Raw genomic sequence first — 26,102 nt, forward strand, 5'->3', positions numbered from 1 at the left:
AACTGAAGGCTCTCCCTCCCATTCTGCTTTTAAACACTCTTGGAATGACAAGTAAGTCTGAGAGCTGTATTGGAGTCCTTACCATACTATAAGGTCTTTAAGACAAAACGGGGCCTGATTATTCAAGATTCTTCAAGATTACTCAAGGTAGGACTTACCTACCTGAAAGCAATTTCTATCATTATAGCATATGGCTTTTTAAAACTAAACTAAATGAAATGTATCACACTATCACCGTGTGGGTCGCTGTGTTCTGTTTCCACTGTGGCCAGCAGGTGGCGGTGTCGGTACCAGGCTTCATGTCTGCCGTCCACCATTAAAGCGTAGAACAAAAAAAGGACCATATGTTCCGTTTGTACGGTTGGCGCCTGAAAAGCGCCAAATTGAAAGATACCAAACACTACTGATCCAGCTGACTGATGAAAACCAGCATCACTCAGAAATACTCTGATATACGAACCTTTAACGTTGATCGATGTTCTGACTCGTCACAGCGGCACCGCAGGGAAAGACGGGTTTTGTCATGGAGGAGCTCTTCAACAAAGTGTTGCAGGTTAATGTCAGATGCAGGGACTGCGAGGAAAGGTAAGCCTGTGCACACGGACACGGACGCACTATTTAAACAGCTTGGTTTGAAGTTACACCTGACGAGAAGAATAATTACGGTTATTCTGTCGGCACACACGAAACCTCCCCATCCTGACTGCGGCAAACAGCTGTCGGTCCAATCCAACCGGGGAAAACAAACAAACGTGTTGCACAGACTAATGCAAAGCACGTTAATATTAATCAAATGAATGATAACGCAAAGCGTACTGCAAATCCAAGAGTTTCTCAAGGCAAAGAAATGGGATATTCTTGAATGGTAAAGTTAGTCGGCTGTTCTCAACCCAGCAGCATGTTTTTCAGTTACAGAAGACAACGCTGAGAGATTCAGAGACAAACAGCTGGAGGCCTGGCAGAGCATCTCAAGGCAACATGTAGTGGTGTCCGTGGGTTTGACTTTAGCTTGTCTAATTATGTTTGAGCCTCTGAAAACGGCAGTCTATGTATGCAAACTGCTGTGTGTCCTAAGCAGTTTCTGCAGGTAAACCCCTGAATTAAAACTAAATGTCTTCACTTTAGGTGCATCTGGATTGTTTGATTTAAAATCCACCCTGGTGGGTTACAGAGACAAAATCACAAAAATGTGTCTTTGTCAGAATACTTGTAATGTAAATATACACAATAATGGAAACAGAGTAGAACTTTTTTTTGTGCATTTTGGGTTTTGGTAACCATTCAAAATTCTTTTACTGTACAAGTGTGCAATTATGCTTCACATACACAAACAGTTGTGAGAGAACACATCTGTATATTGAACCAGATGGTGCTCTGACAGCAATGTTCACTGCAGCAGTACCAGCGAAGTTCTGATGGTAAATTAGACACAGGAAAAGATTACTGGCATAGATGAAAATGAAGGGCGGACACTTAGTGCTAACAGCACAGTGTTTTAATATTTTGGCATACTGAAAGGTAAAGGCAGGTGACATGCTAATGTTGTTAGCAGCCTTCATAAGTTACTTCACATAAGGGTAAGTGAGCCTTTGTGAATGCTGCATGGAAAGCATTGCAGAATCAGAAGCAAGTGTTAGTGTATTTTGCAAACATTTATGGGAAAATGAAACATTTTCATATTCCTGTCTTTATTCTGTTCGTGGATTTTTGAAATGAGGTGAACACTGAAATACAAGTTCACATAGGACTTATTGAGTCACCAAACATCATGTTTAATTGCTTCATTTTACAGAAAAGCAAATATTCGTGTCACAATTGAACTTCAGCTGACAACAAGTCCAGTGCACAAAAGAGTGAGTGGGACGTTTTATCGTTTTAAAATAAAGAGAGAACTATACTATATACTACACTACACTTACATTATATCATTTAACATTTCCTGTTCTTTACATATTACATTAGGATCTTCTAGTACGGATAACAGATGATATAGATCCATATTTTCTCTTCAACCTTGCAATATCAGAAGAGGATTTCCAAAGGTAAGTGTAAAAAGATTTGTATGAAGTAGTGTGTTGTGTTAGAGTTAAGGGACAAAGCATCTTCAATATTAACTAATGTCATTTGTGTTTGAATTGTTGTGTAGCTTGAAAGTCCAACAGGGTCTACTGATCGATTTTGCATCATTTCCTCAGAAGTTTATTGACCTGCTTAACCTGTGCATTTCCGAACAAACGTCAGACAGTCCAAGGTATGAAGAAAACCAACACATGACATCACACTGTTTGAATAAGCTAAGCAAATATATGCCATAAATATATTTTTGTTGTTGTTGTTGTTGTTTTTGGGGGGGGGGGGTTGTTTTGTTTTATTTTACTTATCTATATATAATTTTTTTTTCTGTAATAATATCTGAATGATCTACATGGGAGAGTATGTATAACTATATCTATGTGTTTCCCCAACACTGTTCATACACGATGTACATACACTACTATTATACACTCAATTTAAAAAAAAATTAATTTCCTCCTCTGTTTTATTTGAACTATCTCTTCCTATTGGTTAAAATGTTGTTGGAAAAGCAATAAATAAATATTTGAGAAAAAAATTAATGTATTTTATCAGCCAGTGTCATCCCTTCTCAAGTGACGCTGTGATAAAAGTAGACACGATTCTAAGATAAGATAAGATAGAACTTTATTAATCCCTCGGGTGGGTTCCTCTGGGAAATTCGGTTTCCAAAAAGCACAGCACCGACAGAAGTTACAGTTACAGAATGTTATATATATATACACACACACACACACACACACACACACACACACACACACACACACACACACACTTATATAAATACAGAGACAGATATAAATAAAATATATGAAGGGGATAAATAGGAATAAAAATACAAGTGAATTGCACATTTCAAGTATTGAGTCTATTGCACTGTTGACTATTTACAAAAAGTATTGCACAAAGGTATTGTACAGTGAGGTGAAGAGGCACTACAGCTTAGTTGTTCCCCCCTCCTTTGTCCTCCTGTTTCCCCTCCCTCTCCCCTCCAGAGAGGAGTTAAACAGTTTGATGGCGTGTGGGACAAAGGAGTTTTTAAGTCTGTTAGTTCTTGTCTTGGGGAGAAGCAACCTGTCACTGAACAGACTCTTCTGGTTGTTTATGGCCGTGTGCAGAGGATGCCCAGCATTGTTCATAATGTCCAGCAGTTTCTTTAATGTCCTTTTCTCTGCCACTGTCACCAGAGTGTCCAGCTTCATGCCGACCACAGAGCTAGCCTTCCTGATCAGTTTCTCTAGCCTGCATGAGTCCTTCTTTGCTGTGCTGCTCCCCCAGCACACCACAGCATAGAAAAGTACTCCAGCAACCACCGACTGGTAAAACATCCTCAGGAGCTTCCTGCAGATGTTAAAAGACCTCAGCCTCCTGAGGAAGTACAGTCGGCTTTGGGCTTTTTTATACAGGTGCTCTGTGTTGCATGACCAGTCCAGTTTATTGTCCACCCACAGCCCGAGGTACTTGTACTTGTTGACCACCTCCACCTCCTCCCCCTCTATCTGAACCGGCAGTGGACCTTCTCTGGACCTCCCGAAGTCCACAACCAGTTCCTTAGTCTTTGAGGTGTTGAGTTGCAGGTGGTTTGTGTGACTCCATGCGACAAAGTTCCTCACCAGACTTCTGTACTCCTCTTCCTGATCATCCCAGATACACCCCATGATGGCCGTGTCATCTGCAAACTTCTGAATATGGCATAATTCAGAGTTGTAGCAGAAGTCAGAGGTGTACAGGGTGAAGAGAAGAGGGGACAGCACAGTTCCCTGTGGTGCTCCTGTGCTGCTGACCACTGTGTCAGACGTGATGTCCTTCAGCCTGACGTACTGTGGTCTGTCGGTGAGGTAGTCGGAGATCCAAGCCACCAGGCAGGGGTCCACCTCCATCCTGTTCAGTTTTTCCTGAAGCATACAGGGCCGGATGGTATTAAAGGCACTGGAAAAGTCAAGAAACAGGATCCTGACCGTGCCTTTTCCCCCATCCAGGTGTGAGTGGGCTCTGTGTAGGAGGTACAGGATGGCATCCTCCACTCCGACACCCGCCTTGTATGCAAACTGTAGTGGGTCCTGGGGCATGTTGTACCTGTGGTCGGAGGAGGTTGAGGAAGAGCCGCTCTAGAGTCTTCATAAGATGTGACGTCAGTGCCACCGGTCGGAAGTCATTCAGCTCATTGGGCCGGTTCTTTTTGGGGACCGGGACGATGCAGGATGTCTTCCAGAGGGCGGGCACTCTCCCCAGTCGCAGACTGAGGTTGAAGACTCGTTGTAGCGGCTCCCCAAGTTCAGCAGCACACGCCTTTAGCATCCTAGGACACACCTTGTCTGGGCCTGCTGCCTTTCTGGGGCGAAGCTTCCTCAGTTGTCTCCTGACCTGATCTACTGTGACACTGGGAGATGTTTGGGAGGAGGGGAGGGGGGGAGATGTCTTGCTGCTGAGAGAGGGATTGGAGGAGGGGGGTGTCATGGTGTCAGGAAGGGGGGGAAGCGAGGGAGGTAGTAGAGTGGGGAGAGGACTCTGTAGTAAAGGTGAGGGTGAGCCTTGGAATTTGAAATTGGTGAACGATAAAGTTGCTTGCTGCACGTCCCTATGCTCATCATTAAGTATCACTGGAATATTTAAAAACATTACAAATATGTCCTACTGACTTAGTAATTTGAAAGATATAAATTAAACCCTTTTGCACAGACTAACTGTTGTCCTTTCCACAGATTTCTTCTTCATTTGTCATGTCAGTCTCCAGTGCTAGAAGGTCCCGCCAACTTCAGTGTCATAGAGACAAACGCATTTAAGCACCTTAACCACTTGTCTTTACGACTTTCTCAAGCTTCTGACAAAGAGGTTAAAGATTACCTGGCAGTTTGTCTCTCCTCTCTGAAGGTTGGTTCCATTTAGCTTCTTCATACTTTATGCCACTCATCAAAAAAACAACCCTTTAAATAAATACCAAATTTTAATGTTAGTTCATGTAAGTAAAACGTTGTCATGTACATGTTAAGTGTAGTTGTTAATCCCAAAGATGGGAGCTTGTATTGCTTGGGTGGGCTTCATGTTTTCAAGCTTACTTGTATTTTAGCTTTAGTTTAGTTTGATCAGCTGAAGGCAACGTGTATATATATTATATAAAAACATTTGTTTGAATATAATTGTCTAGTCAAATAATTATTTTGTTTTTCAGAGCAAAACTGAGTTTTAACAGGTTTTGTCATGTTTGTGTCATTTTTTGATGTTTCAGGCAGAGAAGCATGCCCTAGAAATGAAGCTTAAGACGACTGAAGATGATCTGACCAGGCAGCTGAATTATGCTCAACAGGTGTGCATTATTTTTATTTTTTAAGATATGATACAGCTTACTTACGTACTCAGTTTAGTAGTTCTTGCGTTACAGCAATTAATGTTAAGCGAAACTTTTGTGATTTTTCTTTAATAGAAATTTCAGTTTATTTATTAATAAACTGCCCATTTATTGATTTTTTTCATGTAATTTCTTTTTATTAAACAAAAGTTGAACAATTATTTTGTATGCGGTCAAATATAGCAAGGAAAACTGGAATCTGCAAAGTTGTAATTATCAGATCAACATTTAAAAAGAGTTCCACAAAGCGTTGTCCACGGTGTGTTCTATGTAACTATAACATGCAGCTGAACAAGTGATCATATGTGGATCATAGACGCTGTCTGAGAAGACCAAAGAGTTGGACAAACTGCGCTCAGAGTGGACGACTCAGACCAGCTCGCTGTCCAGCCTTCATTCTCAGGAGCTGCAGCTGGAGAGAGACAAGGCTCTGGAGGCAAGACTTCTCTTTTAATCAGCACAAATTCATCAGCTATGTTTTTAATATGGGTATTAATGTCAAAACAAGCTGTGCACAGCGCCGTGTCTAAGGAAGCTCGACAGGATAGAAGTTATTTTACCTGACTTGGAGCAAAGAGCAGCTAAAAAAACATATTTGGAGAAAGAGCATCTCTCCACAGATTTGTGATCTGTTTAAAAAAAACATAGTCACACAAGTAAAATGTTATTTCCTAAAAAGTTACAAGGTTTTGTTTAGATTCCAGGTTTTCAATTTTGAGTTGTAGAGTACTATGGTGTGTACATTACTCAGTACTTTGTTGTACTTCTTTATGCCAACGTATCAAACGTAGAAAATGGAAAACAAATCTATTAAACTTTATTAGTTTAAATCATTATAATTCATGAAATTACTTAAAAATAATTGTTCAAAGCAAGTCTACGGAAGAGGATTAGGGCCACTGGAAAAAAAATCTGAGAAAAAAGTCAGAATTCTGACTTTAATCTCAGAATTCTGAGAAAAAAAAGTCAGAATTCTGACTTTTTCATCAATTTTTTTTTCAGAATTCTGACTTTAATCTCAGAATTCAGGAAAAAAAAAAAAAAGAGAGACGTGCCCACTTTTTTTCCCCCAGTGGCCCTATTCCTCTTCCGTACAAGTCAGCTCATATTTTAGATGGCAAGTGCTTAAAAAGCATGCGATGTAAATATTTGTGTGGTTATTGTAGGGCTCGAGGTTGACCTAGTCAGGGTCAAATTACTGTGACATTAACATGGAACTTCAGATTAGCTCCCTTAGCTTATGCTACATTTTTGTTAGTTGTGTTTTGCATTTACTACCTTCTTGTATGTAAAGTGGGAGAAATGAACCTTTAAAAGTGATACAAACACGTACTATGTGATCCACGAGTTTAAACTAAGATTTACAAGTGTGTGCAGTGATATGTTTGCATTGTTAATTTTGACAGCAAATTTTAAACTAGTTTTAATCGGTCTTTTGAATAAAGTGTCAATTAGTAGTAGTAGATTTAATCTGATGTTGATTCAGCGACTAAAATATAAAGTGTAGAAGTCGCTTTTTCATCGCTCTACACAGTTTTTTAAAAGCATCTTATATTCATTGACATCTTATGTTGTAAATTTGCCCTCTACAGTCTCTTATTCTTGTTCTTTATTTTATATACTTAGCTTTTTGTCTCAAGCTCTTTCTGCCTGCCACTTCCACGCTGCTGGAACACATGAATTTCCCCAATGAGGGACAATAAAGGATATTTCTGTTCTATTCTGCATGACAGTGTGAAATTTGTCTCAAAACCTCATGTGGGCATGCAGTGTGGTATCGGTGCGTTTCAGGCAATTCGTTCACATGCATTAAATTTTTTAATAGTGAGCGAGAGGGCTGTTACATGTATTTTCAGATTCGTAAGCACTGAAGGATTTATTCAGGTTTATGTGTGCACATTTATGTCGTTTTCCGTGTGATCAGATTTCTTTGTATCTGTTTGTGGATCGGAGCACACATTTGTGAGCCCTCAAAAGTAGAACACAAATCACTGCACACAGTTGTAAATCTTAGTCTATGCTTGTGGGTCGTACCATACAAATTACTAACACTATCCTCTGCATAGTTAACAACCCTGTCACACAATATTAACCACGTGTGGCTTTGTTCTTAGCTCAGTCTCGTGGAAGCAGTCATTTATTTGGAACCTTTGAAACTATAGGGATCAAAAGCAAAGCATTGCCCTGCAGAAATGGTTGGAGATTGTTTGTCTGTCTTCCAGTTACAGAGCAGGTTTCAGCAGCAGACAGAGCAGCTTCGTCAGGAGCTGGAGACTGCTCATAAAAAGAGCAGCCATCAGCTTAATAGTCGACTGACAGAGTTGGAGGCCTCGTGCAGAGAACTGACTGAGAAGAAATACAAGAACGAGTCTGCCATCCGAGACCTGAAGATTAAACTAGTTGGTGCAGACGAGGTAAGTGAATGTTTAGGATGAGGAATTATTGCGTCCAGGTGACTTGCTCTTAATGTTTGAAACTTTATTATAATTTGTGTATTGGCAGCAGATATAAATTTCATCCGTCCATCTTCTGTAGATCATCCTATCATGGGGGCAGCGGAAGCCGTGCTGAAAGCTCCCCACAGCAAGAGAATGCTGTTGATTATTTTCTTTCTCTTTCATATAGGAATGCCAGCATTTAAAGCAGCAGGTCCTGTCTCTCAGGAGGGAAAACAGCACCCTGGACGCAGAGGTCCATGAAAAGGACCGTTTGGTGAGCCAGATGCAGATGAGAGTGGCTGTTCTGGAACAGGAGGTCAAAGATAAGGATCAGCTGATGAACCGCACCAAAGAAGTATTGGAAGCCACTCAGCAGCAGAAGGTAAGGAAGCCCTCGGGGACAGGGGGGCATTAAGGATTCAGAATGAGAGAAATGATATGACGTTATGAATAGGAAGTCACCAGGAGTCACCGTGTACAGACGAATGGTTAGACTCAGGATGTCAGTGTTGTGCAATTCAATTTCAATTCGGTTTAATTCATGAATCCTTCTGTCTTGATGCGCGCTCAACCATCCAGGTGTGTAAATCCCAAAAGGTTGATTCTGTTCGTCTGGACGTTGTGTTTTCAGTGGGAGAAATGTTTCATCGCTCATCCACTACCAACTCTGCTGCTAACTAACTGTTATGCAGAAAATAAACATCTGTGTCAGACTGGTCCAACTTTTATGTTGGAAGTCATAACTGGTGACAAGACTTGGTATACGGTCTCAAAGCCCCGAGAATGCCTCGGGGTTGTTTTGTTTTTTTACTATGAGAGTATAAGTGAGGTATTTGGTTGTGATGTCCGGAGGCATCTGAGGAAGAACATGTGACGCAGAGAACCTGAAATGAAGTGAACATGCAACAACTGCAACATACTAACAAACACAGCATGTTTGAAAGGTAGATGTGTTTTTGGAATCGCCTACAAAAACTTTGTTCATCAAAATAAAATTCAAGTTGACAAGCTGCTGTTTTTAGACTTACACACATGGCATTGCACGAGGGGTTGCCAGGGGTTTATCTAAAAATGAAGAGGTGCAGCAGAAGACTACCCTGATGGAGGCCAAATTTAAATCAGGATTGTTCATCAAGCCTTCAAGGTTTTTGTTTTTTGTTTGTTTGTTTAATAAAATTTTGCCCTTCTGATATTTTTAACCAGCTTGCTTTTTGTTATAGGAATCAGTGGAAGAAAATGCAGAAAGTAAGGAACTTCAGATTCGAAAACTTGAAGCTACGGTGAAATCACTTTCTGAGGAGCTGATAAAGGTTTGTCAGTTTGTGTGTTTGTGTTCAAAACTCACAGTTTTTATCCTTCAAGCTCAAGTCCTTGGGCCTTGGAGCACAGAATCTTTGCTATATCTTCTAGACAGAGATCTTTGATGTTGTTTAGGGATCTGCTGGAACCACTGGCACAGTTTGGGGTCACTGCCTCAAGTGCCTCCTCGGTTAGCACGGGGACCACTGCTGCCTTGACCTTCCACATATTGGGGTCTTGGCAGTGCATAGGTTCGTCAGTCTAGTCTTACATTCTCGAGTGACTTCTCTGTCTACCAGTCGCTGGTGTTTTTGCTCCTTGGTATTTGGTACTGGGACCGATCCATTCTTGGGGATCCTTGGGATCAAGATATTCCAGTCTTCGGGTAGCCATTCTGGGCGTCTCAGTCATTAGCCATTGTTTTGTATTTTATATTTCAAGCACTCAAGACTTTTATATAAAAGGTTTTGGAGAAGATTTCAGACATGCATCTGAATGGAGGTTTTAAGGTTGTTGTTTTTTTTTTTATTTCACATATGTAAATCTAAATAATGAAATATATTTTAAACAGAAAACGAAGTAGAAAAAAATCTAATTGCTACTAATATCTCTGATATATACGTGCTCAAAAAGGAGTAGGATGAAGTTTACACTTTCTTTTTAGTCCTTCCCCGCTCACATTCACTCCTGTGGGGAATTTAAAATCACAGATTGACCTGTGCATGTCTTTGGACTGTGGGAGGAAGCCGGAGTACCCGGAGAAAACCCATGCAGACATGAGGCAAACATGCAAACTCCACACAGTAAGGCAGTGGCCAGATGGTGGATTTAAACCCAGGAATGTGAGGCAGCAGTGCTAACCACTGCGCCACCGTGCTAGCCCTGCATCAGATTGGCACCTGTCCAGGGTGTACCCTACCTTTTACCCTATGGTAGCTGGGATAGAGAATGGATGATGGATAATTTTATATAATAATGCTGTTTAATAAATGATAACTCAGTCTTCCTTGATATAACATATAATCAGAAAATATAAATAACTATTTATGAGTCACAGTACAAAGTCAGAGAACCTCCCTTTGACTTTGACCTTTGGCTGTAATTGAGAGTATTTCTGTATTTTCCATGTAATTTTATGTGCCATATTAAATGTAATTAAAAATTAATTTTACATTTTTTGACAGATGAATGCAGTTAATCTTTAAAACACTGGTTTTCATTTTAGAAAGCACAATCAGCAGTTCAACTTAAAAGACCTGTTTTTTCTTTTTAAAATCTTTATTGTTGCTCATTAACAAGAAAAAAGTATTTTTTATCCAGTTAATCGATAGAATACTCGATTACTAAAATAAATGGTAGTTCCAGCCCTTGGCAGTGCTTTCGCAGCCTGTAGGGAGCAATGAATAGCCCATCTACCTGCAGTGAGCCAGTTGGAGGCGATGGTTGTAGCTGTGGGCGACTCTTGTTTGTGCTGTTGATGGTCTTCCAGCCAGCTGCATAGAAGAGCAAAGTTATAACAGATGAACAGATGCGCTGAAAAGAATGAAGACGTGTCCCCTGTAGCTGTTACGTGTGCTTTTCATTATCTCTTTTCTGGTCTTTGATGTTTTTCATGCTTCTTCCGTTCCCTGTAAGCTCCAGAACAAGAGACGTGCACCACTCCCTTTTCTGGTTCACTTCTCACCCAACAGCATTCAGCCTACTTAGTTTGGGGGGGACTACACAGGACCATGTTTTCAAAGCTTGAGAACTTTTCTCCCCATGCAAATGGGCACAACCACTGTAGTATAAAATGAGCAATATGCAGGAATGCCCTACACAGTGAACCACATCCTGTTTTATAGGGTGTTGCTTATACTGATATTGGTTGCTTTGGAAAGAAAGTGAACGGACTGCATCTCTGTTATAGGGAAAAAATAGAAGTTGTGAGTTTTGAAAATGATCAACTCCTCTTTTTGATCTATCCTTTTTTTCTTTTATACATACAGGCTAACGGTATCATTAAGAAGCTGCAAGGAGAAGTTCGAACCTTAGTAGGAAAAATAAAAGTCAAAAACACTGTGACAGTGTCGCAGGAAAAGATTCTCCAGGAAACTTCAGAGAAACTTCAGAGTGTTGAAAAGGATCTACAAAGCGCTCAGCAGCAGCTCAACACTAAGGAAGAACAGGTATGTCACAGACTGAAGCCTTTTCTTTTGGTAAAGCAGTAAAGGAGATCTCATCAGTCAAACCAGTAAATCAGTACAAGTACTTTAAAAAAATACAAAAAGAAAAAGTACAGTACTGTGTGAACTGTGTCCTTTTAAATGCAAGTGAGCATAAAATAAAATAACAACCTGAACTATCGATACTAGGCGAGATGGATCCGTCCTTTCATGTCATTCTGTCTCTGCCATCCAAATGTCAGAGCAGAAATTGAGACTTATTAGACCAGGCGTTGTTATTCCAATATTCTGCTGTCCAGATTTGGTGAGCCTGTGTGAAATGTAGCCTAAGGTTCCTGACAAGAATAACAACCAGTGCAAAATATTCTTTTTATTTTTCAGATTTTAAAATTAAATGAGCAGTTGGAGGCCACGGTACAGAAGCTAAATGAAACCAAAGAAGTGCTGAAAACTAATGAGAATGGTAAGGAAGCTAGTCCTGTTCAATGGACCCTCTGAAAACTGACTTTCATGTCTTCAAAATCGTTAAGGTTTACAAATCCAGCAAAGCTTCTCAATCCATCAGTGTTTATGGAGTCCACTTCCATATGGCGACGTACACTACAACTACATTTTATTTATATAGCGCTCGTTAACAACAACAGTTGTGATTTGGCAATATTAGAAACACCAACAATCACACAACCATTAGCAAGAAATTGATGACAGTGGGAAGGACCAGGCTCAGCCATCTGCAGAGAGATGGGGGGGGGGGAAACTATAGATGAGTGAAGAAGAAACACTATGTCTTTGCTTAGCCAGATTAATTAAATAGCATCTTATTTCTTAGTGTAAACTTTGTGAGCTTTATCCAAAGCACAATCTGTTGATTCACCCGCTAATTGTATTCACAGTGATTTGCCTGCCTAGCCTAGCTTAGCTTGTAGCCAACTCGCTAGCAGCATGGCCTCTATACCTGTCCCTCCTGCAGTTTCCTGCTCAGTGTGTCAGATATTTAGTTACTCCTCTGCCTCCTTTTGTAATAACAATACTTGTAGTAAATGTAGCCTTTTTGCAGCTTAGGCTGACCTCACTTCAGACCCTTGAAAAGACATAGTTGTCTTCCAGGGGCCAGAGCAGGTGACATTCAGGGAAATTTTTAAACTGCTGGTTAAAGTTAAATGTACATTTTGTAAAATTATAATTCACGTCAACAGTAATGACACCTGGTTGCATCAATCGAAGGTAACTAAATGAATATTGAATTGGGGACTAACTTTACCAAAACAATCTTGGGCTTAGTCATTTTCTCTGGTACCCTCCTTAATCGGACCAGGAGTGACATTTTTAGGCACTTATTTCCCTTTGATTGCTGGCTGTCTGAGTAGTAAAAAATCAGTGGGCTCTAAAGATGATTGGGAAACTTTCAAGTCACCTTTATTTAAATAGCACATTTAAAAGACATCAAGTGTCGGCCAAAGGGCTGAACAGAGGGATGATATGATAAAAAAGAATTAAAAATGTACACAAGCACACATACGTGAACATAAAATACATGTATACGTATACTCATGCAAACATCATCCAATGAGAAGACCAGAATAGCTAAAACAGAATAAAAGTGGTGTCAGAGAGATCTGAAAGCCTTGGAAAATAGTATTCAGATTCTATTTGAAGACTTCCAAGGACAAAGAGGATTCAGGGGAAATCTGGTCTTTTTAGACAGCATCCACCCCATTGTGGATGGAGGAGCTCTCATTTCTAGAAATCTGGACAAATTTATTAAAACCCCCAGAACATGATGGGTTGGGACAAAGCAACAGAGATTCATTTGTCTTACACGCCTCTCTGCAGCTTCTCTCCAAAACCCATCCCCTTAGATGCTGCGTCTGCCTCCTTCTGAGTCCCTGTTTATACATGAATCAACAAATTGATTTACATTTTGTCATTATGGAATATTGTCTGTAGAATTTTGAGGTGAAAAATGAATTAATTCCATTATTGAATAAGTCATAACATAAAAAACATTCTTTCCAGATGCACTGTGAGTATCTGCTCCTTGCCTTGGCTGCCTTGATAAATGTGTGAATGACAAATAATTTGTATTGTGAATAGCAATCTCATTCACATTATGAAAGTTGCTATTTAAGTGTAGCACATTTACTAGTGTGTTTATTTTCATTTTACCACAGTTATAAATTGGCTTAACAAGCAGCTAAATGAAAAGCAGCTGTCCAGAAAAGCACGGGGTCTGGAATCACTGGAGAATCCTGCAGTCTCAACCACAACAGCAGGACTTGGGGTAGGTGACAACATACTGATGGTGTTTATTCTTCATCCTTCCTCTTAGATATTACTACAAGCTTCATTCCTATTGTGCCATTCAGCTCAATATAAATATGTTTTGTGTCATTGAGTGAGAGATTATGGCAGTAAGAGACGGCAAAGCAAGAAAATTTCAATTTGGTCAGTTTCTTTCTTGAAGCAATGCTTGTTGGCAATAAATGTTATATTGTTGGAAAGCCTGTGTAATTGCTGTTACACTAAATGGTGTGTGAGAAAAATGCATTTGCAGGTTGAACAGCAGCACTGGGCATGTGGGTTGCGCCACATTTATTAGATTGGGTGATTGAAGTCTGAGACATATCGGCATTTAGCAATTTATTCATTCAACAAAAAGGGGCCTCAGTAGCATGTGGAAGGACCATACACAGCCACAACAGCCTGGCACCACCTGCACCACCTCCTTATGCCGGTCACCTGCTCAGTCACACACCTATATGGAATGGCATCCCATTCTTTTTTGTACGTTACTTAATTACGCACAGAAGACAGTAATTTATTAACTATTCATTATATTAGATTCGAACTTCTCCATTAAATGACCTGAAACGAATTGTCATTTAACAATATACACATCAACATGAGCCTATGAACCTAATAATCCACCCTGGAAGTAATAAATGCAGAAAAGATTTGGTGGGTTTTTCGTGGGTTTGACCAACAAATGCATTATTCACAAGAAGCATTGTTACAATAAAGAAATAATCAATTCAAAACAATCACGTCTAGTTTAACATAAGCTTAGAGAATGACGGGATGCCTGAGAAAGAGAAGTAGCGTACTGGGACAAATGTTTAAGAAAGCAGGTGAAGAGCTGTAGTAACTACAGAGAGAGAAAGCTGCGCCAAGGGAAAGAGTTGTTGAAGCTAAGTTAATAAGAGGGGCGATGATCAGTGAGCAGCAGTTTGCTTTCAGAGTGCTGATGGAGAAGTAGAGAGGTCTGAAGGGGCTTCACTGTGTCTTTGTGCAACAGTCTTATGTTTGCACATTATAGCAGATCAACAGCACTAACACCACCTGAAGATATCTCTGTATTTTTTCTGGCACTTCAGTTTTATCCTCAGACAGCCAAACCTGTTGTATCTCCCATGGCGGCTGCTGGGATCAATCTTACTGATGAGCATCTCGGGAAGTCATCAAACAGACAGATGTGAGTTTGTTGACTTAGTATGACTGAGTATACATTACACTCAAAGACAAATGAGCCAAAGTAAAACTGTGCAATTTATAAAATGTATTATCTTTGAGTAATGGAAGTATTTAGACACATTTATTGATATATGTTATTTTTTTATTGGTATTCATTTATTGTAATTAATCTCATATCAAATGTGAATATAAAGAAAAAAATGTTAGTATAACTGAATTTAGTGCACTTCTCAGACATGGGTTGGGTCTAGCTCAGGAGGCAGAGCAGGTCATGTACTAATTGGAAGCACTACACCGGTGAAAATCCAGGAAGTGGACATTGAGATAGTGGACTCTTATAGGTACCTGGGTGTTCACCTGAATAATAAGCACTGTTTTATGCAGGTATAGGCACAAAATCTCACTAACTTTCCTGTAAAAGTTTGCTACAGATACTATCTGGTCCATTTCTGTCTGATATTGTACTTTTGTGTACAAATGAAATACACTTCCCTATCATTATAGCTGTCTCTCTTGCTTTAGCAGGGAAGGAAGAAGTTTAAGGTCTCTATCCAGGCTGATAAATGTGTTTCTTTATAGCAGTATGCAATTTACAGCAGTTATATATTTAAAATGATTTTGATTCCACGACAATACCAGTGGTAGAACAACAAACTCTTTTTGTTTGTTTGCTTTAAATGTTCATTGTGAATATGTTTCTTTGGTCAGGAATGCAAAGTGATTTTGTGTTCCTCAGGCTTGTGTTTTCTCTTTGTCCTTAGTGGAGACTCTGCTGGTCTGGATTCGAAGTACTTTGAGAAGAGAGATGATTGCATCTCGATCTATGGTCTTTCATCTAATCCACGTCAAAGAGGTAAAAGTGCTCATCTTTTAAAGATCAGCATCTACCACATATTAATTTCAGTGCGTCAAGTTTTTCATTTCATGGCTTAGTAGTGTAACTCTTTTTTTTGGGATGCAGCAGTAAATCTGTGGGGCAACAACGCTAATTTAGGTGCCTTTAAAAAAAAAATACGAAGAAAAAATTGTTTTTTTGATTGAGATGCTGAATGCGTGTGATAATAAGTAACAGTAATTTGATTCTGTTTGCTTGCTTTGTGTTCAGAGTTTCCTCAGAGTACAAAGCCATCTATAGCTTCAGCTTACTTCTCTGCATAAAACAGAAGTTTCAGGATCTGCAGAAAGATTACAATGGAAATGGACTTAAAACCATCAAGTCACGTCTTCGGCTCTTGTACAAAACTGCTACTGTTGCATTAAATAAATTTGTTTTAATGAGTGATTCTTATGGTTAATTCTAGTGATCACTGAGAATGTATTATTGTATGTGAAATAAAATTGTTCTGTTTTTCTTATGTTTTTGCCCCAAACTGTGCTTTACTGTATACAGTGTACTCTTGAATAAACAACTTTTCCAGTCTCACTTCATTTCTGGATATCTTAAAATTGATCCAATATCGCATTTAGTATAATGTCCAAAATAAAAATATGTGCTTTCTGCTGGGTTTTTTTGTGTTTAGTAATATTCTATCCTCAAATCAGTTTACCTTCAATTTACAAAATGTGAACCATACACCAACCATTGTACATATAGATTCGCATTTGATACCTTTGCCCATAGCTGAGTGCATCATTGCTGCTGCCAGCATCATAATGGAATTAAATAGATGCCAAATCAAACCAAACTTCAGAACTGCTGTTCTGAGTCTGCTGATTCTCAGAAATAACAATCATTGTGCTTACTCCAGCTTCAAGTAGTCAACACCTCGATGGTTTATTTTGTATGCACTATATTTTGGCACATTGCATGCAGAACAACCATGTTCTTTATTTGGCAATGTTCAGCTAATTCTGGATTAGTTGTGTGGGCGGTGAGAAAGGCCAGGGGCAAATAGTGTGGAGAGCTGGGTCAGGATTGACTAGGAATCCGTGACATGGGGGGCCACCATGACCATGTGGATGACGTCCACAGACAGGCTCCTTCTCACCAGGCCCAAGGGCAGTGGTGTTCTGTTGAGAACAAAGACAACAAATGCAAGAGTTGTTTTTTTGTTGTCGTTTCTTAATAAGTTGCCATAAAAAAGGAAATTTATTGCAAAGCTGCTGTTGGTCTCACCTCTGCAGGATAGAAATCACACTCAGTGGACAGGAGTCCATTTTGACTGGAGTAAGATGAACGGCAGAAAGCATGACGCTTTAAAAAAGGAAGGATATATACAATGAGAGAACTAACAGGAATAAGCCATAAAAAAGGTATTTGTCATTTAGGGATTAGAAATGCTGGTTATCTGTATTGTTTGTATTTGATTTAATACTTCTTACAACTGTGCAGTAAATCGCTTGTTACTCTTTAACATTGTGATATAATTTTAATGGGATGTGGTACTCATGATCTCACTGAATACACACAGCTAAACACTTGACTAATTTTAGTACACAGCATATCAAAATGTGGCTCAGGATTTTCTGAAGTGTATGAGTTGTACTTACAGCTCTGTTAGGACAAAGTGGAATGCATGCCTCAATTATGATTCTAGAGCCCATTGGGCAATGAGTCTCCACAAGTGCAAACTCAGGATAGTAGTTCATTCCTAATCCCATTATGTACTACAAGAAAAGAAAGTGTAAAGTTAAACAATGACTGATCTTATGAGTTCACAAAGAGGGGGAGGAAGAAAAGGATCCTCTGTACCCCAGTTGATATCCGCCCCACTTCCTTCAAGATGTAGTAATGCTGGTTACTGGTGTTCTTGTTGAATTCTGCTGTCGCTTCACGAACAGACTTGAGACCTTCAGAGTTGTTGAGAGGCAGCAGCACAGGACAGTCAGGGCAGATGCGTACCATCTCCAAGTTAGTTTTTTCTGCAAACACACAAAGAATTGTACTGAGTGTACGTTCAGAGGATTCCAAAAGTCACTCGCTGAGGCTCTTTAGCGTTTTCTGTCAAATATTCTCCCTTGCAGTCTTTCACAAGATAATGAACTTCTCCCCATGTTTACTTCCTAAAGACTCCTCTTCACTAGGATGCTTGTTTGAAATTATTTTTCAATCGTGAGTTTCTTCATTGTATTTTTTTAGCGTTACACACAAAGTATTTTGTCACCCTTGTCCCAACTTTTTTGAGACATGTTAAATGATTTAAATTCTAAATAAGCATTTTTTTAAACTAAACTTAATGCCACAGTTTTAATATTTGCTATTAGTGTACTGCTTTTACAAATGCTGTTTTTTATCTGCAGTCAAACTTAAATGACAAATTATGAAAAATGAGGAAGTTTGGCCAAAGTCTGTCTTTGGCCACATCGAGTGTGTTTTTGAACAGGCAGACCAACAGCCTTGGAGTAACAAGTAATCAAAAATGATCGTATTTGATCATATCTACAGTAGCATCTTCTCAGTGAAATGGTGAACAGCTATGATGCAGAGAGAGCCCACCTTGTCGTGTGTCACATTCATATTTGGTTATGTCGGCATCACCATCTTTTATAGTCATCAACACAGTGCAGTTGGCCTTCACTGCCTTCAGAGAAACACAGAGAATGCAGTTTTATTTCATAACATCACTGAAGTAACTTTGCATAATTTGGCCAGATTAGCACGTCCATCTTCTGACCAGAGGTGAATGTTGCATGAAGTCAGTGCAGGCAGGTGGATTAAGCAAACAGCTGCTTTGCATTTACCCGCTCTCCCATGCCACGTATTTCACAGTCCTCAAAGGGTTTCGGGTTGATAGTGTGGCATTTTGTTTCCCGAAGATCCAGCTGCAACTTTACGTTACATCCACCATCAACCTGGAAAGAGCAGAGAGTAAGACTGTCATTCATATTTACTGATGCAGTTTCCTACATCACCACAGGAACACCATGACAGACTTTAAGGATTTTTTGTCATGAAAAGCTAATGTTTGGAAAACTACAATAAACATTAATAATATTTTTTTTTTTTAAAAAGAAAAACATTTCAAAAGAATTGTGGACTTGGATTTGTCACTCACTATGCTTTTATAGAACTGCTACTGTTTTTTCTACTCTCTTCTATTGTTTAAGTTTTGTCCCGCTTGTTGTTTATTATCTCTTTGCTCCTCTTGCCAAAGTGGAAATACTCAAATGTGAACTGCAAATGCGCACATTTACTGCTACTATCATACCTGTTCCACACTGTTCCCTTGAACTTCATGCAGTCTGAACTTGTAGCCATGGTCGTGATGCTCATTGATGTGATGCACTGCCTTATCTGCTGCCGCCGGACCGTTACCTTCACTGCATGTTAGTGGCTCCAAACCTGGGGCAGCGCTGCAAAGCAGGACTGCTGCCGAAAGAAGTGTCAGGACTCGTAACGTCCTCATGGTACCGCAGAGAAGACTGGAGCAGGCCACTATTACGGGGCTGTTATATAGAGTGGATTGGTTAACATATGTCAGTGGGTTAGGAAATAAATGATAAATAAATAGAAGCGACCACAAGACAAACATGAACTTTAATCAGAGGAGCTCAGCATATTTTGAAATGTTTACCGAACCAGTCAGTTTCATCACACTTCGTACACAGTCGATATTTAAACTGAAGGATGTTATTGTAGGATTTTTAGCAGCTGCAGATCTTACATTTTGTTTTTTGCTCATCATTACAATCAAAATGTTTGAAAAGAGTTCAGATTTGGCCCAACTTTGTTCATTTGATTTGTGTTTGGAATAAACCAGGGTAGCTGTTTAAACATTACTTCTATCCTAAGTTTGGCACAAGGACATGGATCTTTATCCTTTTAAGGGGTTTCCACACCCTTAAAAGTACTTAATAAAACTTTTTTGTTTCTTTTCTTTTTGTTATTTATTTTGGTTGTAAGAGGTTAAGCATATTTTTATCATTTCATTCAAATGCCAGAACACCGAGAGAGTTTTTTGTTATTTTACACCCAATGACCCAAGAGAACTCTTTAGATCAAAATAGCTTCAGACAAACTTTTACCCAGCAATGCTACAGCATTTTTTCAAGTATAGGTGGATTACATCAAGCTGGAGGTGGTAAAAAAACATCCATGGCCAGATTTATTGCTTAATTTACTAAGAATAATAAAAAACAACAACAACAACAAAACAAAAAAACTATTGTAATGAAGATTCAAGAAAGTGAAAAGTATAGAAGCACTTTGCATTCTCATCAGAAAAGCACCATTTAAGTGCCAGTCAGCATACTAATTACTGCAAACGTATTTGTGTGACTTTCACATTTAGAATGCAGAATTTGGTTATTTCAAAAAACCATACAAAGAAATTTGCTAAAGTTTGCGAAATGCAATTTACTGCTATTTACATCAACAGGCAAAGTGTTGATGTGTTGATTTACCACAGGACTAAAAGATTAACACTTTTCCACTTAACATGGCTGATAATTCTTATCAGCACAAGCATAATCATCAAAAGCGTACCAAATCTTTGAGTCGGGCCAGTTATTTAGTATTAATGGAATTTTGAAATCCATTGTGACCCATTGTGAACAAAGAAACTCAGGGACACAAGAGACAATATCAAAGACAGTAGCAACCTGTTAATCACATACAGGCTACTATGTTGCACAATCCGTTTTGAATCTAAAGGGACTATAACTTATCTTTTTTTTAAAAAAATTCTGAGTTTTAGAGTTTACAATGTTAGTTACAGGTATTGATTAACACAATTTGCAAAAAAAATAAACAAAAGAGAAACACTGAACAATCGGGAGTGACCAGTTGCCAGATTATTGATTTTAAAATTTGAGAATTAAATTCGGCTTATGTATATTAGTGTATTGGACCCATTTATCCAAGCATGAGAAAAACCAACTTACTCTGTTATTCACATACGCTGTTAACTCCTCCATCCTATAAACTCAAGTGTTATTTCCCACCACAATTATAAAGTTGGTACATCTTGTAATAGCCATTTCTTTGTTATACATTTTTTACTTGCAACTAGCAAGGCACTTAGTAAACATTTTTCTTTTTTAGACCATTCCTGTGGCGTACATCCAAAAAAAATAGTTTTCATTCCACCCCTTCCTGAGCCTGGTTCTGCCGGAGGTTTCTTCCTGTTAAAAGGGAGTTTTTCCTTCCCACTTTGAGTGATAGAGTAGAAAAGCCCTATATAAGAGCCAGTCCATTAATTTAACTTTGAAACATTCAGTGTCTGACACTGTCACAGTAATCGTAAGGGTCCTGCAGATGTCACTTGGTAATCTCACTACATTTTAACTGCACAAGACTCTGGATATTGTAGCTCCTGTGAAAAAGAAAGCCTGAAATCAGAAGTATTTGACTCCCTGGTATAACTCTCAAATGGGCACCTAAAAGCAGATAACTGGAGCGAATGGATTCTCACTAATTTAGAAGATCTTTATTTAGACTGGATAAAAAGTTTGTTGCTCTATAAAAAAAAAGCCTCCATAAAGCTAGAACATCTTACTATTCATCATTGATTGAAGAAGATAAGAACAACCCCAGGTTTCTCTTCAGCACTGTAACCAAGCTGATAAAAAGTCAGAGCACTGTTGAGCTAACTATTCCTTTAATGCTGACTAGAAATTAATTCATGAACTTTTAACCGTTTTAACCATTAGAGAAACAATTATTCATAACTTTCATTAAGTACAGCTACTGATATTTGTTTAGACGGTCTGTGAAGGTTCTCAGTCATGTAGGTCATTGTAGTCTATGGAGCTTGGAAAGGAAAGCATCTGGAGAGCACCATGAGCTGGATAACTGAGGACATACACAGACTTTCCTAACTGGATGATTACAAACGCATCAACAGAAGAAGAAGAAGGTGGTTTTAAATGGTAACAGGGAGGTACTGCTGGGATTTGAACCCAGGATCTCCTGTTTACTAGACAGGCGCTTTGACCAGCTAAGCCACAGCACCTCTGGATGTGTTTCTTTCCAAGCTCCTTAGATTTATTTGGACTATTTTTCCTCTAGCTGAACTAATTGAACTTTCTGAGTTAACTTCCTTCACCCATTGTGAAGGAAGAATCTCAGGGACACAAGAGACAATATCAAAGACAGTAGCAACCTGTTAATCACATACAGGCTACAATGTTGCACAATCCTTTTTGAATCTAAAGGGGACTATAACCATCATAACTATATGGTGCTGTCTGACTGGAAATGACTGACAACATAAAATAATCAGGAAAGTGTTTGCTGAGGTCAGAGATTATATGAGTCAGAAACTGGATTATATAGTGGTTGAACCACTAACTTGCCAAGTAGTAGATGCCCTGCTCTTTCTCCTGAGCTACAACCACACACAATACTGTTAAAATATAATTTATGGTATACATTTGCATGTTTATTTTGTTTATAAAATTTCTTAGGCCACTCTAGAGGTAGAGCAGGTCACCTACTAATCTTCTGTGGAACCAGCTTCCAGTTTGGATTCAGGAGACAGACACTATCTCTATGTTTAAGATTAGGCTTAAAACTTTCCTTTTTGCTAAAACATATAGATAGGGCTGGATCAGGTGACCATGAATCCTCCCTTAGTTATGCTGCAATAGGTGTAGGCTGCTGGGGGATTCCCATGATGCATTGAGTATTTCTTCTTCAGTCACCTTTCTCACTCACTATGTGTTAATAGACCTCTCTGCATTGAATCATATCTGTTATTAACCTCTGTCTCTCTTCCACAGCATGTCTTCTATCCTGTCTTCCTTCTCTCACCCCAACCAGTCGCAGCAGATGGCCCCGCTCCTCCCTGAGCCTGGTTCTGCCGGAGGTTTCTTCCTGTTAAAAGGGAGTTTTTCCTTCCCACTGTTGCCAAAGTGCTTGCTCATAGAGGAGCAGTTACTTAGAAAGAGCATAGAAAACAGTTCTTGGGTGAATGAGGCGAGTTGTGTAAAGCACTTTGAGTGATAGAGTAGAAAAGCCCTATATAAGAGCCAGTCCATTAATTTAACTTTGAAACAGACTTCCCAGAATTTCCTAACTGGATAATTACAAACGCATCAACAGAAGAAGAAGATAACAGCGAGGTACTGCTGGGATTTGAACCCAGGATCTCCTGTTTACTAGACAGGCGCTTTGACCAGCTAAGCCACAGCACCTCTGGATGCGTTTCTTTCCAAGCTCCTTAGATTCATTTGGACTATTTTTCCCCTAACTAAACTGAGTTAACTTCAGTAACTACTTCCTCCAAACCATCAACTTGTCTTAAAGACCCCAATCTTACAAGGCTTTTCAAGGAAGTTTAATGTTTTAATTTTAAAAATGATTAGCCTCTGTCAGTTATTAAGCTGTATGTACCACAGGCCTTCAAGCTGGCAGTAGTTAAACCATTACTTTAAAAGCCATCACTGGACCCAGCGGTCTTAGTTAATTATAGGCCAACCTCCAACCTTCCTTTATAAGGTTGTAGCTGTAAAATGCTTCTGTAAATGATCATCTGCAGAGGAATGGCTTATTTGAGGAGTTTCAGTCAGGTTTCAGAGCTCATCACAGAAACAGCTTTACAAATGATCTTCTTATGGCCTCTGACAGTGGACTCATGTCTGTGCCTGTCCTGCTGGACCTCAGACCTCATACTGTTGACCATAATATTTAATTATAGCTATTAGAGCATGCTGTAGGTGTTAAAGGTCTATCCAATAGATACCTATTTGTTCATGTAAGTGGACAAATCTAATTCTTTATGCACTAAGGTTACAAATATGTAAAAGTGCTTTCTGCTGTTTGTGCAGCATTAGAAATATCCTGTTTCAGAGTGCAGCTGAAAAACTAGTTCATGGATTTATTACTTTCAGACTACTGTAATTTGTTATTATCAGGATGTCCTACTGAACTCCCTGAAATGCCTTCAGTTGATCCAAAATGCTGCAGCAGGAGTACTGACAGGGACTAAAAAAGAGAGAGCATATTTCTCCTATACTGGCTTCCCTTCATCGACTCCATGTTAAATCCAGAATTGAATTTAAAATCCTCGTCAAGTACAAGGTCTTGAATAATCGGGCCCCATCTTATCTTAATGACCTAATAGTACCATATCACCCCATTAGAGCACTTCGCTCTCAGACTGCAGGCTGACTAAAGTACTTAAAAGTAAAATGAGACAGAGCCTTCAGTTTTCAACCCCTCTTCTGTGGAACAAGCTCCCAGTTTGAATTGGGGAGACAGGCACGCTCTCTACTTTTAAGATTAGGCTTAAAATTTTTCTTTTTGATGACTCAGCTCGTTAGGGCTGTAACAGGTGACCCTGGATCCAATAGGCCATGGCTGCTTGGGGCTTCTCATGAAGCTCTGACTGTTTCCTTCTTCACTCACCTTTTTTTATGCAGTCAGAGGTAACGAAGTACAAACACTTTGTATACTCTGCAGGTAGAATTTTGGCACAACACAGAAGGACTGCAGCTGTCCATCAGTTCGGGTTGCGTATTTCAGCATCTAGCTTGCTCTACAGAAGACCAGCGAGCGTAAAGGCAGTAATTTTTTTAAGCAGCAGGTAATTTTAAATGCAACTTTTCTATGAGCTCAACAAAACAAAACTGTGCAGTTTGTCACACAGTGTGTTGCTAGCTAAAGGACTAGCTGCTGTATTTCACAGGAAGAGAAAAGAAAGAGCTAACTCCACTCAGAGATGGAGAAAGATTAAAAAAAAGAGGGCAGGAAAGGAAGAGAGCTTAGATTTAAAGGTAAGGACTGCTCAGTGGTGATAAACTGGACATTTTCAAGCTTACATCTAAGTCCTCGTGTTTAAATCAGATATTGGGTCTGTATATTTGACATAATGTTTTTCCATGTTGTCAAACATACTACAAAACAAACTGAGGTAGGCTAACTGTGTTATTATTTAAAGGTAGTCAAGTCAAGTCAAGTCAAGTTTATTTATAGAGCACATTTAAAAACAACCAAGGCTGACCAAAGTGCTGTACAGTAAATACAGATAAAAATACAATAGAACACAATTTCGTAAAACACCTCGCTGATCAAAAAAAATAAAAATAAAAATAAAATAAAATAAAATAAAATAAACAAATAAATTAAACCTTTCTAAAAGCCAATGAAAAGAGGTGAGTTTTAAGAGCAGTTTTAAAAGTTTCTAGGCTTTTGGAGAATCTGACGTGAGGAGGTAAACTGTAAGGTAAGAGGCAAAGTAACCCTCTATAATGTAGGCAATTTAAAAAAAATCCTTCTTTTTCTCTGTTCATGTTCTGCTTACCTGATTCAAGCTGAGTACCTTGATTAGAATCAAAACTTAGACTGAAATAAAGTTGGTATTTCTATCTACTAATATTATTTTATTGTCACATTAATATTGCACAAGGTTCAGTCAGCTTTGCATAAAAATAGATGGTAGAAATGTTCTTCAAGGAGCTACGTTTTCACTTTTACTTGCATAAAGAAGTTCAATCTGTACTTTAACTTTTACTGGAGTATTTTTCAACACTAGCATCTGTTCTTCGGGTGGCTGTAGCTCAGGTGGCAGAGCAGATCAGCCACTAACCAGAAGGTCGGTGGTTTGATCCCAGGCTGCTCCTTGTCTGCATGCCAAATATCCTCGGGCAAGATACTAACCTCATGTTGCTCTCTGATGCATCCATTGGAATGTGTATGACTGTTAGATACTCAGCACTTAAAATTAGAAGAAGTGCTTGTGTGAATGAATTAGTTGTATAAAGTGCTTTGAGTGCTCAGACAGAGTAGAAAAGCACTATATAAGAACCAGTCCATTTACTTCTGCTCAAGTACAGAATTACGGGACCTCCTCAGAGTGCAGAACATAAACTATGTTTAATGTTGTTAAATAAATATTTACTAAATATTTTAAAAGAACAAATCCCGTTTTTCTTGCTTTTTTTCTATTCTTCCTTAGTCTTGTCAAAGTGATTTGTTTATAGTAGTGAAAGCTAAAGTTAAACAGTCTCTTTAACTATGGTCTGCATACAGAATGAATGACTGGGCTCATGGAAACTTATTAACACTAACAAAGAACAGTTACATTTAAAATCTATTTTGGAAATGTTACTATAACACAAACGGCAGTGTGTGAATGTCATGCTTTCTGACAAAGTGAACAAAATCAGGAGGCTGAGATTTTTGGCCATCATTTTGTAACCTCGAAAGGTTCAAGGTTAGTAATAACCCCCCCCCCCCCCCCCCCCCCCCCCCCCCACACTTTGGGTCCACTCTAACAAACACACCGGCGCACCCGCCGTGACAGCCATCTTACTATTCATGACCATCGCTTTTCATTATTCAGTAACTTGCAACATACTGTAAAGATACAGCTTGTAGTATTCATTAAGAAAATCTTTGGCAGCGGATGAGTGGTGTGATTTAAATAT

At 39.1% G+C, this 26,102-nt stretch overlaps 2 protein-coding genes and 2 non-coding genes across 5 annotated transcripts; 1 reads left to right on the forward strand and 3 right to left on the reverse strand.

The window, feature by feature from the left end:
* The first annotated feature begins 317 nt into the window (after positions 1-317).
* Positions 318-16,215, forward strand: sass6 (SAS-6 centriolar assembly protein). 2 transcript variants are annotated; one of them, XM_085386720.1, is made up of 16 exons: positions 318-585; positions 1,793-1,853; positions 1,963-2,042; positions 2,147-2,251; positions 4,776-4,944; positions 5,300-5,377; positions 5,736-5,855; positions 7,642-7,833; positions 8,045-8,239; positions 9,078-9,167; positions 11,145-11,324; positions 11,703-11,784; positions 13,493-13,602; positions 14,696-14,793; positions 15,554-15,645; positions 15,898-16,215. In XM_085386720.1, the coding sequence occupies exons 1-16, from the start codon at positions 524-526 to the stop codon at positions 15,948-15,950; spliced, it is 1,767 nt and encodes a 588-aa protein (XP_085242846.1). In that variant the 5' UTR covers positions 318-523; the 3' UTR covers positions 15,951-16,215. The 2 variants fall into 2 exon arrangements, with proteins under 2 accessions (XP_085242846.1, XP_085242845.1); XM_085386719.1 differs by lacking the exon at positions 15,898-16,215 and having other exon boundaries at positions 15,554-15,725.
* A 309-nt stretch (positions 16,216-16,524) lies between these two features.
* On the reverse strand, positions 16,525-19,180 carry LOC146649508 (alpha-2-HS-glycoprotein-like). Its single transcript, XM_085386721.1, has 7 exons — positions 18,941-19,180; positions 18,474-18,584; positions 18,229-18,313; positions 17,485-17,654; positions 17,283-17,399; positions 16,909-16,986; positions 16,525-16,802 (listed from the first exon to the last, which is right to left on the reverse strand). Exons 1-7 carry the CDS (start codon positions 19,136-19,138, stop codon positions 16,638-16,640), a joined length of 924 nt encoding a protein of 307 aa, XP_085242847.1. The 5' UTR covers positions 19,139-19,180; the 3' UTR covers positions 16,525-16,637.
* Positions 19,181-21,611: 2,431 nt separating this feature from the next.
* Positions 21,612-21,685, reverse strand: trnat-agu (transfer RNA threonine (anticodon AGU)). Its single transcript has one exon. It is a non-coding gene; the product is annotated as a tRNA-Thr (tRNA).
* Positions 21,686-22,794: 1,109 nt separating this feature from the next.
* trnat-agu (transfer RNA threonine (anticodon AGU)) lies at positions 22,795-22,868 on the reverse strand. Its single transcript has one exon. It is a non-coding gene; the product is annotated as a tRNA-Thr (tRNA).
* Between the last annotated feature and the right edge of the window lie 3,234 nt (positions 22,869-26,102).

This window comes from Rhamphochromis longiceps, linkage group LG17, assembly GCF_057381845.1.
Source record: "Rhamphochromis longiceps isolate RC_006_pf linkage group LG17, R_longiceps_female_GT1.1, whole genome shotgun sequence".
Classification (NCBI taxonomy): Eukaryota; Metazoa; Chordata; class Actinopteri; order Cichliformes; family Cichlidae; genus Rhamphochromis; species Rhamphochromis longiceps.